This window comes from Schistocerca americana, chromosome 1 (genome assembly GCF_021461395.2).
Source record: "Schistocerca americana isolate TAMUIC-IGC-003095 chromosome 1, iqSchAmer2.1, whole genome shotgun sequence".
Taxonomy (NCBI): Eukaryota; Metazoa; Arthropoda; class Insecta; order Orthoptera; family Acrididae; genus Schistocerca; species Schistocerca americana.
The window spans coordinates 626,287,954-626,304,854 of NC_060119.1; the positions used below are offsets into that span (position 1 = coordinate 626,287,954).

Here is a 16,901-nt window from a genome sequence, read left to right on the forward strand (position 1 = left end):
AATACTCATTTTAATGTTAAGACACCAAATCAAAGGATTACCTCAAGCTGCTCGTAAAGACACACTGAGACATGCTGGAACAGTGTAGACCTAACAGGTGTAGAAGTATAAAATCGGAATTTCCTTATAGATAGTGAAAGCTGTAAGTGTAGGGTCCGTGAGACTGCATTGGCAGCGCCATCTGCTTCCTGTAAAGGCTGACTATGAATGTCAACACCCAGTAAACTAATTTCCACACATTGGCATCTGTTTCAAACCCATAAACATGTCGAGTTTTGTGCATGTGAACTACAATTTGCAGACAGCATTGATTTTCTGTTATCATTTGAAGAAAACTGCTGCAGAATCGCATCGACTGCTTGTCAAAGCTTTCGGTGAACATATTCTTGGAAAAACACAGTGTTTTGAGTGATTCAAAATTTCAAAAGTGGTGATTTTGATACGAGAAACCACTGAAGTAGTTCAAAGACAACAAACTGCAGGAATTATTGGATAAAGACGATACTCAAATTCAAAACGAACTCGTGGAACAACTGAATGTGAAGCAGGAAGCCATTTATCTTTGGTTAAAAGCTATGCGAAAGGTGCAAAAAGTGGGAAAATTGTTTCCACATGAACTGAATGAAAGACAGCAAGCAATTCGAAAGACTACTTGTAAAATGCTGCTCGTCAGATACAAAAGAAAGTTGTTTCTACACCAAATAGTGACAGGTAATGAAAAATGGATATATTTTGAGAATCATAATCATCGTAAATCATGGGTGAATCCAGGCAGACCACTGACATTTACTGCAAGGCCAAATAGCTTTGGGAAGAAGACAATGCTCTGTGTTTGGTGGGATCAAAGGGTGTCATCTATTATTGTTGTTGTCTTCAGTCCAGAGACTGGTTTGATGCAGCTCTCCGTGCTACTCTATCTTGTGCAAGCTTCTTCATCTCCCAGTACCTGCTGCAACCTACATCCTTCTGAATCTGTTTAGTGTATTCATCTCATGGTCTCCCTCTACGATTTTTACCCTCCAAGCTGCCCTCCAATACTAAATTGGTGATCCCTTGATGCCTCAGAACATGTCCTATCAAGCGATACCTTCTTCTGGTAAGTTGTGCCACAAATTTCTCTTCTCCCCAATTCTATTCAATACCTCCTCATTAGTTATGTGATCTACCCATCTACTCTCCAGCATTCTTCTGTAGCACCACATTTCGAAAGCTTCTATTCTCTTCTTGTCTAAACTATTTTTCATCCACATTTCACTTCCATACATGGCTACACTCCATACAAATACTTTCAGAAACGACTTCCTGACATTTAAATCTATACTCGATGTTAACAACTTTCTCTTCTTCAGAAACGTTTTCCTTGTCATTGCCAGTCTTCATTTTATATCCTCTCTACTTCGACCATCATGAATTATTTTGCTCCCCAAATAGCAAAACTCATTTACTACTTTAAGCGTCTCATTTCCTAATCTATTATGAGCTGCTAAAACCTGGTGAAAACGTTAACAATGATCGCTACCAACAGCAAACGATCGATTGAAATCGAGCATTGTGTGAAAAATGACCAGAATATGGAAAAAGGCAACAACCACACACAGCAAAAGGGATCAGGGAAACAATATAAGCGTTCAGTTGGGAAATACTAGGGCATGCGGCTCAGCCTCCAGACTTGGCTCCTTCCGATTATCGTCTATTTGCATCACTGGTACACACTATTGCTGAACAACGCTTCAATTCATGTGAAAATGTAGGAAAATCGCTCGCTGACTCGTTCACTTCAAAAGAAGATTTTTTTTTAATTTTATCCCCCCCCCCCCCCCCCCTTGGTATTCACAGCCTGCTGGAGAAATGTATAAATAGTGATGGAGATTATTTCGAATAAAATACCGCTTAATAGTTTCAAACAACAGACGTGTAATTATTGCAACCAAATTCCGGGTTCATACCTCTACACTTCAAATGTCATATACAACAGATAGGTTAATTTGCGCATGAATTTAATGGACATGAATCACCTAATTTCGGTAAATCAATGAACAAAACACACTCTTTAAAAAGATTTACAGTACCAATTAAACATCACCCATAACATCATACGTCACAGAGAATGCTTACACAATATTGCTGCAACTAATTGGGGAACTGCTAAAATGTGCAGCTTGTGGCTACAAATACCGAGCTCGTGAAGATAAGTAATTAATGCTATAATAACTGTCAATTAAGTTAATATTACACCATAAGGAAGTTAATTAGAGTCTATTTCATATTATCTATTTCTCGAGGGGGGGGGGGGGGGTGAACGCTAAGGGCTGGTTTCCGCATACATACAAATTTAAGACATTTCTTTATGCATTAACTGAAGAATTTAGCTTGTTTTCATCACACATATATTTAGTAGTGCCGTATCTACTCGGGGAATTAAAGGTTTTAAGTTGTATCTTTTATTTCCTTTCAAAACACACAAAGCACATATTACACATACATGATCTTACACTTAATTTTTTGGGTGTACAAGTTTTGACTTTTGATGTTAGTTTAAGTGCATTACATTACTATATTAATAGTACACATACGTATATTAGTGTTACACATAACTTTAGCGACTCTTGTGATCCATAGTTAACAGAATATTACTGTTACTGCCTAGATAAATTTTGTAAAGATATTGTAAACAACCATGAGAAAGATGTGTTTGTGCTGCTGTAGGAAAGTTAGTCTCGAGTTCTGAGCAGCTCTTGTGAAAGATGGTTACATTGGGGTGAATGTAGTGGCATGGGAATCAGGGAAGTAAATGGATCTCTTCCATGGTATTGCAGAGCATGTTCAAGGGATGGAAAAATAGTGGAACAGGAAAGGAATATTGGAGCACTTAAGGCTGAGCTGGATAATGCTAGGGAGGAACTGATGAAGTTAAGGGGGGAGAAGGGTGAAGACCGGTGGGAAATGGTAGCAAGGAACAGGGGCCACAGAAAGATAACAGCATCCAACAGTTACATCGTTGGCACAAAAAACAGATTTGCCTTGCTACCTCAGTCAACTGAGGAAGAGCCTCACGAAGGTGTAAGTGTAGTCAGTACTCAACAGACATTTACTTGGAAACCAACTGTTTCAAAAACAGTAGAAAGTAGGAGGAAAGTTCTGTTATTAGGTAGTAGCCATGGAAGAGGTGTGGGCCAGATCTTGCAGGAAAAATCAGGTGACAGGTATCAGGTCACAAGTATTTTCAAGTCCAGTGCATGTCTTAGTCAAGTTATAGAGGATGTAGGATCATTGTGCAAGAGTTTTACGAAGCACATTTCTGTTGTGGTAGTGGATGGAGTGGGAAACAGTACTGACAGGGATCAGAGCTACAATATTGAGTGTGACCTGGTAAAAATAACATCTTCAACTAACCATACAAATGTTGGCTTGGTTCCTGCTTTCATGTGGTATGACTGGCCCCAATTGAACAACTCCGTCAGGAGGGTCAATATGGAGCTAGATCAGCTGCTTCAGGTGGTTATTTTGTCAGGCACAGGTTTGGTTCCTGCTGCTGATGGTATTGGTAGGTGGGACTTCACAAGACATGGCCTGCAGCTCAATAGGAAAGGGAAGGGTAAACTGGCTGAGATGATAGTAAAATCTTTAGGGGGGAGGGCACTGAAACTCGTAGTACTACTTTTTTAGGCTAAGATCAGTGTCGAATCATCCAACATTGATTGAAATTAAGCTTAATGAGAAGCTCAGACAGGCAGGTACTAGAGATGTGAAAATATAACAAGATTCTCATAACAGTACAGTGAAAAATAATGTTAGGATGTCACAAGAATCTCATAAAAGCACAGTGAAAAATAATGTTAATATATTGCATCAGAATATCAAGGGATTAAAAAAACAAAGTAGATGAGCTTCTTGTTTGTTTAGAAGATTTAGAAACTGAGAGTGGAATAGATGTACTACACCTGTTTGAACATCATATTGTCAGAGATATGGAAATGGTAAATGTAGGTGGATATAAGCTTTCAGCACATATAAGTAGAGGCACTATGGAAAGAGGACGAGTTGCCATACATGTTAAAATCTGTCACAGTGTGAAAAATTTGGAAACAAAAAAATTTTTTGTGTAGAGCAACATATAGAAGAATGTGTGTGTGAGCTTAAACCAAGTAATGGCACTTTTATAATTGTAGCCATGCACAGGTCCCCCCATAGGAAAATTTTCAACTATTTTTGAAGAACTTGGATTCTTTGTTGTGCTGTCTGTCAGACAGAGGGAAGCAAATTATTGTTTGTGTGGATTTCAATGTAAAATTTCTGAAAGAATCTACAGAAAGCTTGACTTTGAAATATTACTAGGTTACTTCAATTTGATTTCAGTTATTGATTTTCCTACTCGGGTGGTACAGGAAAGTAGCACTGTATTAAGCAAAGTTATTAAGTTTTTATAGTCAAAGATAAATTTAATCAACTAAAAACTTTGCTGTTAAGAGTAGCCTGTCTGATTATGATGCACAGCAATTGCAGTAGATGGCATTGCTCCATACAGTAATGCAAAATAGCCCTCCAAAATAGTGCATTCAATTAACGATTTAGCAACTGAAAATTGTGGGGAAAGCTTGCAACAGTTAAACTGGGATGAGGTGTACTGGGACTCTAATGCTAATTTAAAATTTAACGTATTTCATGATCCTGCCCCCATGAACCATGGACCTTGCCGATGGTGCGGAGGCTTGCGTGCCTCAGCGATACAGATAGCCGTACCGTAGGTGCAACCACAACGGAGGGGTATCTGTTGAGAGGCCAGACAAACGTGTGGTTCCTGAAGAGGGGCAGCAGCCTTTTCAGTAGTTGCAGGGGCAACAGTCTGGATGATTGACTGATCTGGCCTTGCAAAACTAACCAAAACGGCCTTGCTGTGCTGGTACTGCGAACGACTGAAAGCAAGGGGAAACTAAAGCCGTAATTTTTCCCAAAGGCATGAAGCTTTACTGTATGGTTAAATGATGATGGCGTCCTCTCGAGTAAAATATTCCGGAGGTAAAATAGTCCCCCATTCGGATCTCCGGGCGGGGACTACTCAGGAGGACATCATTATCAGGATAAAGAAAACTGGCGTTCTACGGATCAGAGCGTGGAATGTCAGATCCCTTAATCGGGCAGGTAGGTTAGAAAATTTAAAAACGGAAATGGATAGGTTAAAGTTAGATATAGTGGGAATTAGTGAAGTTCGGTGGCAGGAGGAACAAGACTTTTGGTCAGGTGAATACAGAGTTATAAATACAAAATCAAATAGGGGTAATGCAGGAGTAGGTTTAATAATGAATAAAAAAGTAGGAGTGTGGGTAAGCTACCACCAACAGCATAGTGAACGCATTATTGTGGCCAAGATAGACACGAAGCCCATGCCTACTACAGTAGTACAAGTTTATATGCCAACTAGCTCTGCAGATGATGAAGAAATTGATGAATGTATGATGAGATAAAAGAAATTATTTAGGTAGTGAAGGGAGACGAAAGTTTAATAGTCATGAGTGACTGGAATTCGAGAGTAGGAAAAGGGAGAGAAGGAAACATAGTGGGTGAATATGGATTGGGGGAGAGAAATGAAAGAGGAAGCCGTCTGGTAGAATTTTGCACAGAGCATAACTTAATCATAGCTAATACTTGGTTCAAGAATCATAAAAGAAGGTTGTATACATGGAAGAATCCTGGAGATACTAGAAGGTATCAGATAGATTATACAATGGTAAGACAGAGATCTAGAAACCAGGTTTTAAATTGTAAGACATTTCCAGGGGCAGATGTGGACTCTGACCACCATCTATTGGTTATGAACTGTAGATTAAAACTGAAGAAATTGCAAACAGGTGGGAATTTAAGGATGTGGGACCTGGATAAACTGAAAGAACCAGAGGTTGTACAGAGTTTCAGGAAGAGCATAAGGGAACAATTGACAGGAATGGGGGAAAGAAATACAGTAGAAGAAGAATGGGTAGCTTTGAGGGATGAAGTAGTGAAGGCAGCAGAGGATCAAGTAGGTAAAAAGACGAGGGCTAGTAGAAATCGTTGGGTAACAGAAGAAATATTGAATTTAATTGATGAAAGGAGAAAATATAAAAATGCAGTAAATGAAGCAGGCAAAAAGGAATACAAACGACTTAAAAATGAGATCGACAGGAAGTGCAAAATGGCTAAGAGGACAAATGTAAGGATGTAGAGGCTTATCTCACTAGGGGTAAGATAGATACTGCCTACAGGAAAATTAAAGAGACCTTTGAAGAAAAGAGAACCACTTGTATGAATATCAAGAGTTCAGGTGAAAAACCAGCTATAAGCAAAGAAGGAAAAGCAGAAAGGTGGAAGGAGTATGTAGAGGGTCTATACAAGGGCGATGTAATTGAGGACAATATTATGGAAATGGAAGTGGATGTAGATGAAGATGAAATGGGAGACATGATACTGTGCGAAGTGTTTGACAGAGCACTGAAAGACCTACGTTGAAACAAGGCCCTGGGAGTAGATAACATTCCATTGGAACTACTGACGGCCTTGGGAGAGCCAGTCCTGACAAAACTCTATCATCTGGTGAGCAAGATGTATGAGACAGGTGAAATACCCTCAGACTTCAAGAAGAATATAATAATTCCAATCCCAAAGAAAGCAGGTGTTGCCAGATGTGAAAGAAAGCAGGTGTTGCCAGATGTGAAAATTACCGAACTATCAGTTTAATAAGTCACAGCTGCAAAATACTAATGCGAATTCTTTACAGACGAATGAAAAAATTGGTAGAAGCCGACCTCGGTGAGGATCAGTTTGGATTCCGCAGAAATGTTGGAACACGTGAGGCAATACTAACCATACGACTTATCTTAGAAAATAGATTAAGGAAAGGGAAACCTACGTTTCTAGCATTTGTAGACTTAGAGAAAGCTTTTGACAATGTTGACTGGAATACTCTTTCAAATTCTTCAGGTGGCAGGGGTAAAATACAGGGAGCGAAAGGCTATTCACAATTTTTACAGAAACCAGATGGCAGTTATAAGAGTCAAGGGACATGAACGGGAAGCAGTGGTTGGGAAAGGAGTGAGACAGGGTTGTAGCCTGTCCCCGATGTTATTCAATCTGTATATTGAGCAAGCAGTAAAGGAAACAAAAGAAAAATTCGGAGTAGGTATTAAAGTCCATGGAGAAGAAATAAAAACATTGAGGTTCGCCGATGTCATTGTAATTCTGTCAGAGACATCAAAGGACTTGGAAGATCAGTTGAATGGAATGGACAGTGTCTTGAAAGGAGGATATAAGATGAACATCAACAAAAGCAAAACGAGGATAATGGAATGTAGTCTAATTAAGTCGGGTGATGCTGAGGGAATTAGATTAAGAAATGAGACACTTAAAGTAGTAAAGGAGTTTTGCTATTTGGCGAGCATAATAACTGATTATGGTCGAAGTAGAGAGGATGTAAAATGTAGACTGGCAATGGGAAGGAAAGAGTTTCTGAAGAAGAGAAATTGGTTAACATCGAGTATAGATTTAAATGTCAGGAAGTCGTTTCTGAAAGTATTTGTATGGAGTGTAGCCATGTATGGAAGTGAAACATGGATGATAAATAGTTTGGACAAGAAGAAAATAGAAGCTTTCAAAATGTGGTGCTACAGAAGAATGCTGGAGATTAGATGGGTAGATCACGTAACTAATGAGGAGGTATTGAATAGGATTGGGAAGAAGAGAAGTTTGTGGCACAACTTGACAAGAAGAAGGGACCGGTTGATAGGACATGTTCTGAGGCATCAAGGGATCACAAATTTAGCATTGGAGGGCAGCGCGGAGGGTAAAAATCGTAGAGGGAGACCAAGAGATGATTACACTAAGCAGATTCATAAGGATGTAGGTTGCAGTAAGTACTGGGAGATGAAGAAGCTTGCACAGGATAGAGTAGCATGGAGAGCTGCATCAAACCAGTCTCAGGACTGAAGACAACAACAACAACAACAACAACAACAACAACATTTCATGATACCTTTGTGGGTATATTTGAAAACAGTTTCCCTAAAAAAATAGTGAAATGTAATTGTAAGAAACCATGTAAACTTCATGACTTACTAAAGGGATAAAAATATCCTGTAAACGGAAAAGGAAAATGTATCTTATAGCTACGAGGAGTAATGATCCCGAAACAGTGAAACATAAAAACTACTGCACTGTATTAAGAAAAGTTATTAAAAAGTTTAGAAGTATGTGCATTATGTCTGAGACTAGCACATCTGATAATAAAATTAAAACAATTTGGAATAATGTTAAAATGAAACAGGGCAACAGAGAGCACAGGAAGACTGTATTTCTATCAAACTCCTTGAAACATTTGTTAACAAGAAGTCAGAAGCAGAAAAAAAATTTTATAATCATTTGCAGAGGAAATAGGTTGCCGCTACTCATTAGAAAATGCGAGGCAGAATATGGAAGAGGCAATACCTATGCAATTTGATAAAATTGAAATTCAACCCTTATCTCCTACCGAAATTAGGAAAAAAATAGATTCACTCAAAAGTAAAAGCTCACATGGAATTGATGGTATTTCCAACAGAGTACTGAAAGCTTGTTCCCAACAAATAAGTAGGATTCTCAGCCACATGTGTAGCAGCTCACTGAAATGGGTTTTTTTTTTCCAGATAGACTGAAATATGCTATTGTTAAACCATTGCATAAAAAAAGGAGATAGGTCTGATGCTAACAACTACTGCCCAATCTCGCTTCTGACAGCTTTGTCCAAAATTCTTGAAAAGGTAATATATTCAACAGTAGCATCACATATTTGTGAAAATCAAGTACAATAAACTCTTGCTAAACTGGCCATTCCTCGCACATATGGGTGTCAGATTATCGGAAATGCCAGACTGTTGAGAGTGTCTAAAATTTAATATAAACACATAGGGATTGTATTGTATCAAATCAAAAGATACATTCATTTTTACACAAAACTTACTCCTTGAGTGTTCACAGGCATACTAGTATTACATGTCATTCACTATGAAACATGCCCCAAAGTTTTAGTTGTCCCCATGATGATACGCAATGGTAGTATGCTTTATCACACAATGGCTTTACAGACACTTCATAGGTCCTGCCACATTTCTGACTGTTGCATAATGTACTCCAGGAAGACGTCTCCAGCTTCAGCACCAGCAGTTCTCTCCTCCTGTGTCCTCTTCTTCATCAGTTTCATCATGACTTTCCTGTGAGCTTATGATTACCTCTTTTCTGCTGAAGTGTGGTCATAAGTAGTTGCTCGTCCAACACTGTTGCCAGCAACAATGGTTTTCTGCGACGAACTTCAGTTCAGTGTATGCCTAATTTTAAGTTTCTGCTTGAGATCGAGCATAACGTGTTTACCTTTAGAAGCCATGATAATGATGCATAAGGAAAGCCACAATTTCAAAGTATACAGGAATGCTGAACATTATAATTAACTAACAACGTTGTTGCAGATGAGATTTCATTACTGAAGGCATCATTTCAGGTTGAACGACTTGAGGCTGGATGTGTGCCAGATTACTGAGAGGCCGGACTACCGAGCGTTTGCTTTTCAACGGAAAATGCTATATTTGCTTTCACTGGTCAAATAGCAAATGCATTTAATAACTGAACATCGCCAGTTGGGAAATTTTGTGATCTCTCAAAGGCTTTTGATTATGTGAATCATGAAATTCTTCAAGATAAGCTTAAGTATTGTGGTATGAGTGGGACAGGGCACAAATGGTTTAATTCATATTTAACTGGAAGAATGCAGAAGGATTAACAATACAGGTAGTCTGCAAAAATCAGCAGAGTCCTCTAACTCGGGAAGTATCAAGAATGATGTCCCTCAGGGGATCTGTAACTTTGTCTGTCCAAGAATTTCTAGAAGATATTTTGGTGATACGTCAGATGATTTTCACTTGAATTTTTTAACAACGTCTGTATAGTCCAGTGCACATTTACAGTACAATCCCAAACCAGAGTACAATAAGCTAAGCATGGTTATGTGACACTATAGAACATCATTAATAAAATATCATCATATACAGTAGTTGTCATTTTCCTGATGAGAAACTTGTTTTTGGTAAAATCTTGTACATGTGATTTTCCCAAACGTCTTATGTCCCTTATTGTTCTTAATATATATTAATGACCTGCCACTCTATATTCACGAAGCTGCAAAGCTAGTTCTTTTTGTTGAATATATAAGTCTAGGTAATCACACCCAACAAACATGAATCAGCTGAGGAAATTGTAAACAATGTCTTTCAGAAAATTATTCAGTGGGTCTCTGCACATGGACTCTCACTAAATTTTGAGAAAATGCAGTTTATACAATTCTGTAAAGTAAATGGCGTAACACCATTGATAAATATAGACTATGAAAAGAAGTCCGTTGCTAAGGCAGAATATTCCAAATTCCTGGGTGTGCACATTGATGAGAAATTGAATTGGAAGAAACACACCGATGATCTGGTTAGATTCAGCTGCTTACGCTATTATGGTTATTGCAAACTTTGGTGATAAACATGTAAGTAAATTAGCCTACTATGCCTATTTTCATTCACTGGTTTCATATGGCATCATATTTTGGGGCAATTTGTCATTAACAATTCAGCTGCAGAAAAGCGTGAAATCAGAATCTTCTAGGATGGACCCATTACATTACAGACCCATATGCATACTTACGCCTTGTCAAATATACAGAAAAAAAGTAATAAAATACAGGCTAGTTAAGTTCATAGACTGACACAACAGTCTAAGTTAGGTACAGCATGGTTTTAGGAAACACCGGCCAAGTAAGGCAGCTACTGCTTATTTTCTACTGTTTAGTTCAAAGCTGTTAGGTGAAAAAGAAAGTAAGTTTGTGGGTTGTTTCTTGATCTGTCTAAAACTTTTGACTCTGTATGTCACAACAGTGCAGAAATTTCACCCTTTTGAGTGCCAGGAAAGTCGGCCAACCTTATAAAACTTTTTGTGAAACAGAGAGAAAAGTGTTTTGAGATAAAATATAAAATGCGTACCACTGTGTCAATACCCGCTCTAGTATTAAGTGCAGAGTACCTCAGGGTTCAGCACTTTGACCACTACTTTTCATTCTTTACATAAATGACCTGAATGTCAGCTACAAAAAATTTTCAAGGTATTCAATCGCATTGTCAATACACAAAACACCGACACTTCAGCCACTGCTGCAAATGGTCTTCCTCATGATGTTCCGCTGACAGCAAAACATCCGGGAATTTTACATATAGACAATGTGGTCAAAAACCTTTAAGAATTTTACACAGTGACAACAGCAGCAGAAGTTTATACTTAGACCTGGATGTAGTTGAAGGAAATAAAAGTCATTATTTATGCTGGGAACACTTCACACACAGTCCTTCAAGACAACTTCAAAGACAATTCCATCTGAATATTGAAAAAGCAAATATTTCCACAGCAATACTATGTTTAAATATGGAAACAAAACAGCATATTATCAGGTAAATGTCAGCAGAATAGTCCATACAGATAGCTTTAAACTTAGTTTGAAACTCAGCCCTACAAAGGCAAATAGTTATTAATTCCTTGCTCTTGTAATGCGCAGTTATGTGACTTGGGAAAATCGCATATACAAGATTTTACCAAAAACAAGTTTCTCATCAGGAAAATGTGAACTACTGTAAATCAAGATATTTTATTAATGACGTACTATAGTGTCACATAACTTTCACTAAGTGGTGTCTGCCAGTGAAATGTGATTTCCATGAGTATGTTTTACATCCCTGTCAAAACATCCTGATTACGTTGTCCGTGGCTTTCCCCAACCGCCGAGGCAAACGCCAGCATGGTTTCTTTGAAGTGGCTTCAGTTCTACATCCTTGTGACATATAGGCCCTCACACAACTATAACTTTCTACGCGTTTCTACTTTTCGTGACGTGTATCATAGTGTTGTCAAAAATGATCCACGGATGAATAAATAAAAGTTGTGAAATCCGTGGAAGATACTGCTTTTTGGAGAGATAAATGCATTAAACTTTACTTTGACAGTGTACAAAGTAGTCCTAACTGCGATTTTGTATGGTATATGTATATGTCGTTGCTCTATTCTTTAACTGTCGTCGCCAATATACCAATTCCTAAAAGAAATTACATGTTGGCTACCTGGCCGCTGTAACTTAAAACTACTTTGCCGATATCAAAACGCAATAGACCAAGTACTATACGTAATTTACCTTTCGGTAAGACCTCGGAGGTTGAAGATAAAGCAGTATGTGTCAATTAGTCTTGCATATAATTCGCCAATTCCTCTACACATCGGTGTATGAACAGGATCATTGTGCTTTATCACATAACTGTTATCTGATAATAAACATAAATGAATTATAGTTTCACAACAGATTAATTTTCATCATTCCAATAATTTGCTATCCACCATATTATTCGGAAAACAACAAAAGCGTCTTCCACACCCTGGATTGTTTGAAATCGAAAATGCCGCAGTGTGTTATTTTTCAGGGTAGGCAATGCCACAGAACGTAAATTTCTTCCCCTATCAACTGCGAATGTCTCTGAATAGAAACATTTCCTTTAGGCGCGGGATATTTAACGAACATCCATTTGTTTAACACATTTTATATGCCTATATGGTTAATGGAAGTAGACGTAGTAAATAGGCTTTGTGATCAACTGCGAATGTCTCTCAATAGAAACATTTCCTTTAGGCGCGGGATATTTAACGAACATCGATTTGTTTAACACATATTATATGCCTATATGGATAAAGGAAGTAGACGTAGTAAATAGGCTTTGTGATTAAAATTTATGAAGACACCATAGTTTCCTACTAGAAATGTATTTAAAAATACTGAGATATTAACTGAAACGTGCTGCAAAAGTAAATGAAAGACGCACAGCTCGTTCAAGTTGTAGACAGAAAATGGATGGTTATGAAGTGTTGGGATTGATAGGTGAAGGATCATTTGGAAGAGTTTTTAAAGCAAAAATTAGAAATAAAAATGAAGTAGTGGCGTTGAAAGTCATAAGAAAGGTATAAACTTACGATCGAAATTATCAGACACGTCTAAACATGAATATGACATACTACCAAGTCACCTTTCTTTTCCATTTATAAAGCAGCTGTATTTTTCCTGTTTTGCAATAGCGGGGTAGACCAGAAAAGGAATTAAGAAGTCTGAGGCAAGAATGTGAGATTCAGCGGCATCTTAACCATCCGAATATAATTCGGATGCTGGATTCGTTTGAAACCGAAGACGAGGTAAAATAAAATGTTACGTTGCAACAGAATATATAAGTTTAAGAGTCTTTCAACTGCAAATGCCCTACTGCTGTAATGTAGTTCTCTGAAGAAGTTTGCTTCGGGCGTTACCTAATAAAATTATAAATATATTTGTGTGTAGAAATCATCAAAGATGTGAAGGTGGTGGTCAGCATTTTTAGTAGCCTTTGGGCATGTCACTGGTCAGTGAAGATATGAATCTGTAGCTACATTGTTTATAAAATTTGAGAGTTTAACTATATAAATGCAAACTATTTAACATAGTTCTGCGTTTCTTACAAAAAATAGAGCTGCTCCATCCCCCCCCCCCCCCCCCCCCAGTCTGTTCCCAGTCAAACTAACAGCAGAGTATCATTTACTTCACTTTCTCGAGTGTTACCAACAGTACAAAAAACGTTAAGAACTTTTGTGTCCTTGTTCTATGTTTATTGTCCTAAGTAACTGGTGTGCATAAGTACCGTATTTTGAGTATGTAAAGACAGGGCAGTAAGTGTTCTATGGCCAGTAAAGTGACTTCAAATGTTAGGTAAGCGGTGCAAACTAAACTACTGACGCATTTAATCCAGGGTGTGATGAAAACATACGTAATATGGCACAAGTAAGATATTATTAAGCTTACAAAATTAATTTTTTTTCACTATTTATAACAGCCTTGCTGAGTGTCAATCTCTTTGGATGTTACACAAAAAAGTAATGTCTGGATGAATGTCTGATAATATTAAAGAGCTTTTTAAATCAGCTTGTCCATAAACACATGTCTAGACAATATGCAGAGGACACTGGTTCGATTACCACTACTGCCAGGAAATTTTCCGTGGTGGAGGGACTGGAACAGGATGCAATCAGGCTGAAGATTCTAGACTGAAATTTGGTATATGACTGACTGATTCCATAGTCACAGGTGTGACACTTGAACTCTATAAATGAACTGTACAATAATTTTAAAATGTCCCATATTAAAGATTCCTCTTTCAATATATATCATTTATGAGGAAATTGATTATATTACTAAGTCTGAATATAATTTTTGTAATTGATTGAAACCTATATTAGTAACCAAAAAGCATATGTCACGGGCGTGACAAAATTCAGAAGTACAGTGTGGCACATTGAACGTTACAGGGAAAAATCTGTGAATTGAATGAGTATATGTAAACAAATTAATAACTGTATAATACTGAAAACTTACTGCAATAGCCATGAAATGTCAGAAAGAAACTTACATTATTTTCAAAGTAATAACATAATTTCGGTTGTCACAGGTGTGACATGTACAAATTTCTCTCAATATTTCAGAGAATTAAAGGGTGATAATGGATTCATTACATTTTTTTGCAGTACAAAAAAATCACGTTGCTTAATGAAAGTGGTGTTTGTGTTAAATTAATAAAAAACGCATTTCTGTATTAGAGACTAACAGACAGCTCTTCTTGAACTGAAACACTCTCTTAGCTCAGCATAATACACAATATGGAGAATGAAGCATTGTCATGTTCAAATAAATAAAGGAACGAATACTCAACTAGCTAACTAAAGAAATACAGAAATACATACTTAAATAGTTTCACGAAAGTAATTAAAAACTCGATTTCCTTTCATTTGAATCGCAGGAGGATTCAAAATCATAACAACATTCTTTTGTAAAGAAATAATTGAAATGTCATTTTCATTAGCACAAAACAGTTTGTTTTCTTTCTCACATAGTTTTAAAAACATAACCTTGATTTCATTGGCCACACATACTAATTGGCAAACAGGAACAAAATTCTGTCCATTTCCCCTCTCACTCTGCAGCTTGATGATCAAAAAGGTTCTAGCTTTAACTTCCTTAGTTGGGTTTATGGTTGCCTGTACTTCATTTTCTGATGTTGGTTATCTTGAACTTAGATTCTTCGGAATCTGAATAAACATCAGAAAATTTCAACTGTTTCTTGGATTTAGGGATCTTGCGAAAGATTTCATATCTTGTCATTTCACTGCCAGATGTTTCCGCAGCTAAAATAAGGCGATTGTCATAGTTTCTAAAATAATGGTTAGAATGGACGTTAGGAATAGGAATGACATCTTCCCAAAGCCCTGTCTGCCATTCCTTTGTCTTGTCTACATCACTGCTTGAAATAAAGAGAACATGAACTTCATTCAATTTACCACTCGCATAATATGAAAATTCCTTTGCATTATTCACCTCCACTGTCCGACTTCTGATTCTTCTCCAAACAGTTCTGTTCACTGTTCCCCCTATCCCATCAACAGCCCCATTTGCCGTGTGAAGTGGCAAGGAAGTTCCACTCAATTTCAACTCCCAAACAGGATTTGGTGCAGCAGAGGTATGACAATGTAAATTTATTTTTAAACTGTGCAGTGCAGTTGTCCGAAAGCATATGAACTTTTTGTAAATTTCAGTTCTGCCGTTTTAGATGTGATATAATGTTTTCAAGAAAGCACCAAGCTGCAAATCTGTCATGTGAAAGATAATCACTTGCAATTGCATAAGAAGAAACAGTCTTTAGACTATCCCATACACAGCACATAAATAATGTTACTTGTTTGTCGCTCGAATGTGCAGCCTGAATTTTATCTTGTGACATTGAAGAAAAGTTCTCGGCAAAGTCAACTTGCATGGCAACATCTTTCTTTTTAAGCTCTTTCTGACAAGATTCAGAATATTTGGCTTGTTTTTCTCTTACCCGGAAATGCCTTTCAAATGTTGACATCTGGTCCTCTAACTCTTTAGTGGCTGATTTCAGTGTTGATGTATTTTCCATCAGCTTTGGCACTCCATCATAGTGCTTCCACTGCTTCCAGGACAGAATTTTATCTTGATTTTCATCAGTCAACCACATGTTTGCATTTTCTGCATTTTTGTGTCATACAGTCCTCATTTTCTATACCACAAGTAACTTTCTGAAGCAGCTCTTTAGTAGAAATAGGAAAATCTGGAACCACATGTGAAATGCTTTCAGTTAGAAATTTAAAATTTGCATGGTATTTGCATACACACACACACACACACACATTCTGAGGTGTTTCTGAAACTGGTAGTACATGACTTGGCGTTAGTTCATAAAATGTTGACGTTCCTAATGGAGTATCAGGGTTTGAATTCTTAAATTCCTCATAGGTCTCACCAACAGTCATATTCATATACCGTTTCTGAACATGTGCTTGTTTTCCACTTCAGTGGTCTTCAACAGATTTTAAATCCTGAATACTAGGAGTAGCTCTGCTAACATCATCTTGACGAAAATACTCAACTGCTTTATTTCTTGTTTCAGTTGGCAAACTTCTTGAACCTTTTGGGGATATCTTAACATTTCTTTTAATGTCAGCAAGATCCAGTTCCATAACTAGTTTCCTGAAAACAGTAGGCCGTTTCCTTGGACTGTTTGGAAGTGATTTTTTTGCCTTATGTACAGCTTTGCCTAATGTCTGGGAACATTTGTAAGATCCTAATTCACTGGTATGGTTTGTTTCTGCCATATTTTTATGTTTCCTTTCTCTACACACCCTTGTCTAGTTTTATCATTCTCTCTCTTTTTTAGTAGACTTTGTTGGTTCATCAGCAGTTGCTTTCTTTTCTTCAGTCTTCGCATTTTGTCCCTTTCTCTCTCCATTTTTTTTAA

The 16,901-nt window shown here is 37.5% G+C and overlaps 2 protein-coding genes across 2 annotated transcripts in view; one reads left to right on the top strand and one right to left on the bottom strand.

The window, feature by feature from the left end:
* Positions 1-12,467, bottom strand: part of LOC124607446 (multiple inositol polyphosphate phosphatase 1) — a 206,396-nt gene extending 193,929 nt beyond the window's left edge. The window contains exon 1 of the mRNA XM_047139783.1: positions 12,215-12,467. The gene's annotated coding sequence lies outside the window, so the exon portion shown is untranslated. The remainder of the gene's footprint in view (positions 1-12,214) is intronic.
* A 101-nt stretch (positions 12,468-12,568) lies between these two features.
* The window catches only part of LOC124607456 (serine/threonine-protein kinase fused), a 209,860-nt gene continuing 205,527 nt past the window's right edge, over positions 12,569-16,901 (top strand). The window contains exons 1-2 of the mRNA XM_047139794.1: positions 12,569-13,029; positions 13,144-13,257. Of these exons, the coding sequence (XP_046995750.1) occupies positions 12,919-13,029; positions 13,144-13,257 (225 nt within the window). The 5' untranslated portion in view covers positions 12,569-12,918. The remainder of the gene's footprint in view (positions 13,030-13,143; positions 13,258-16,901) is intronic.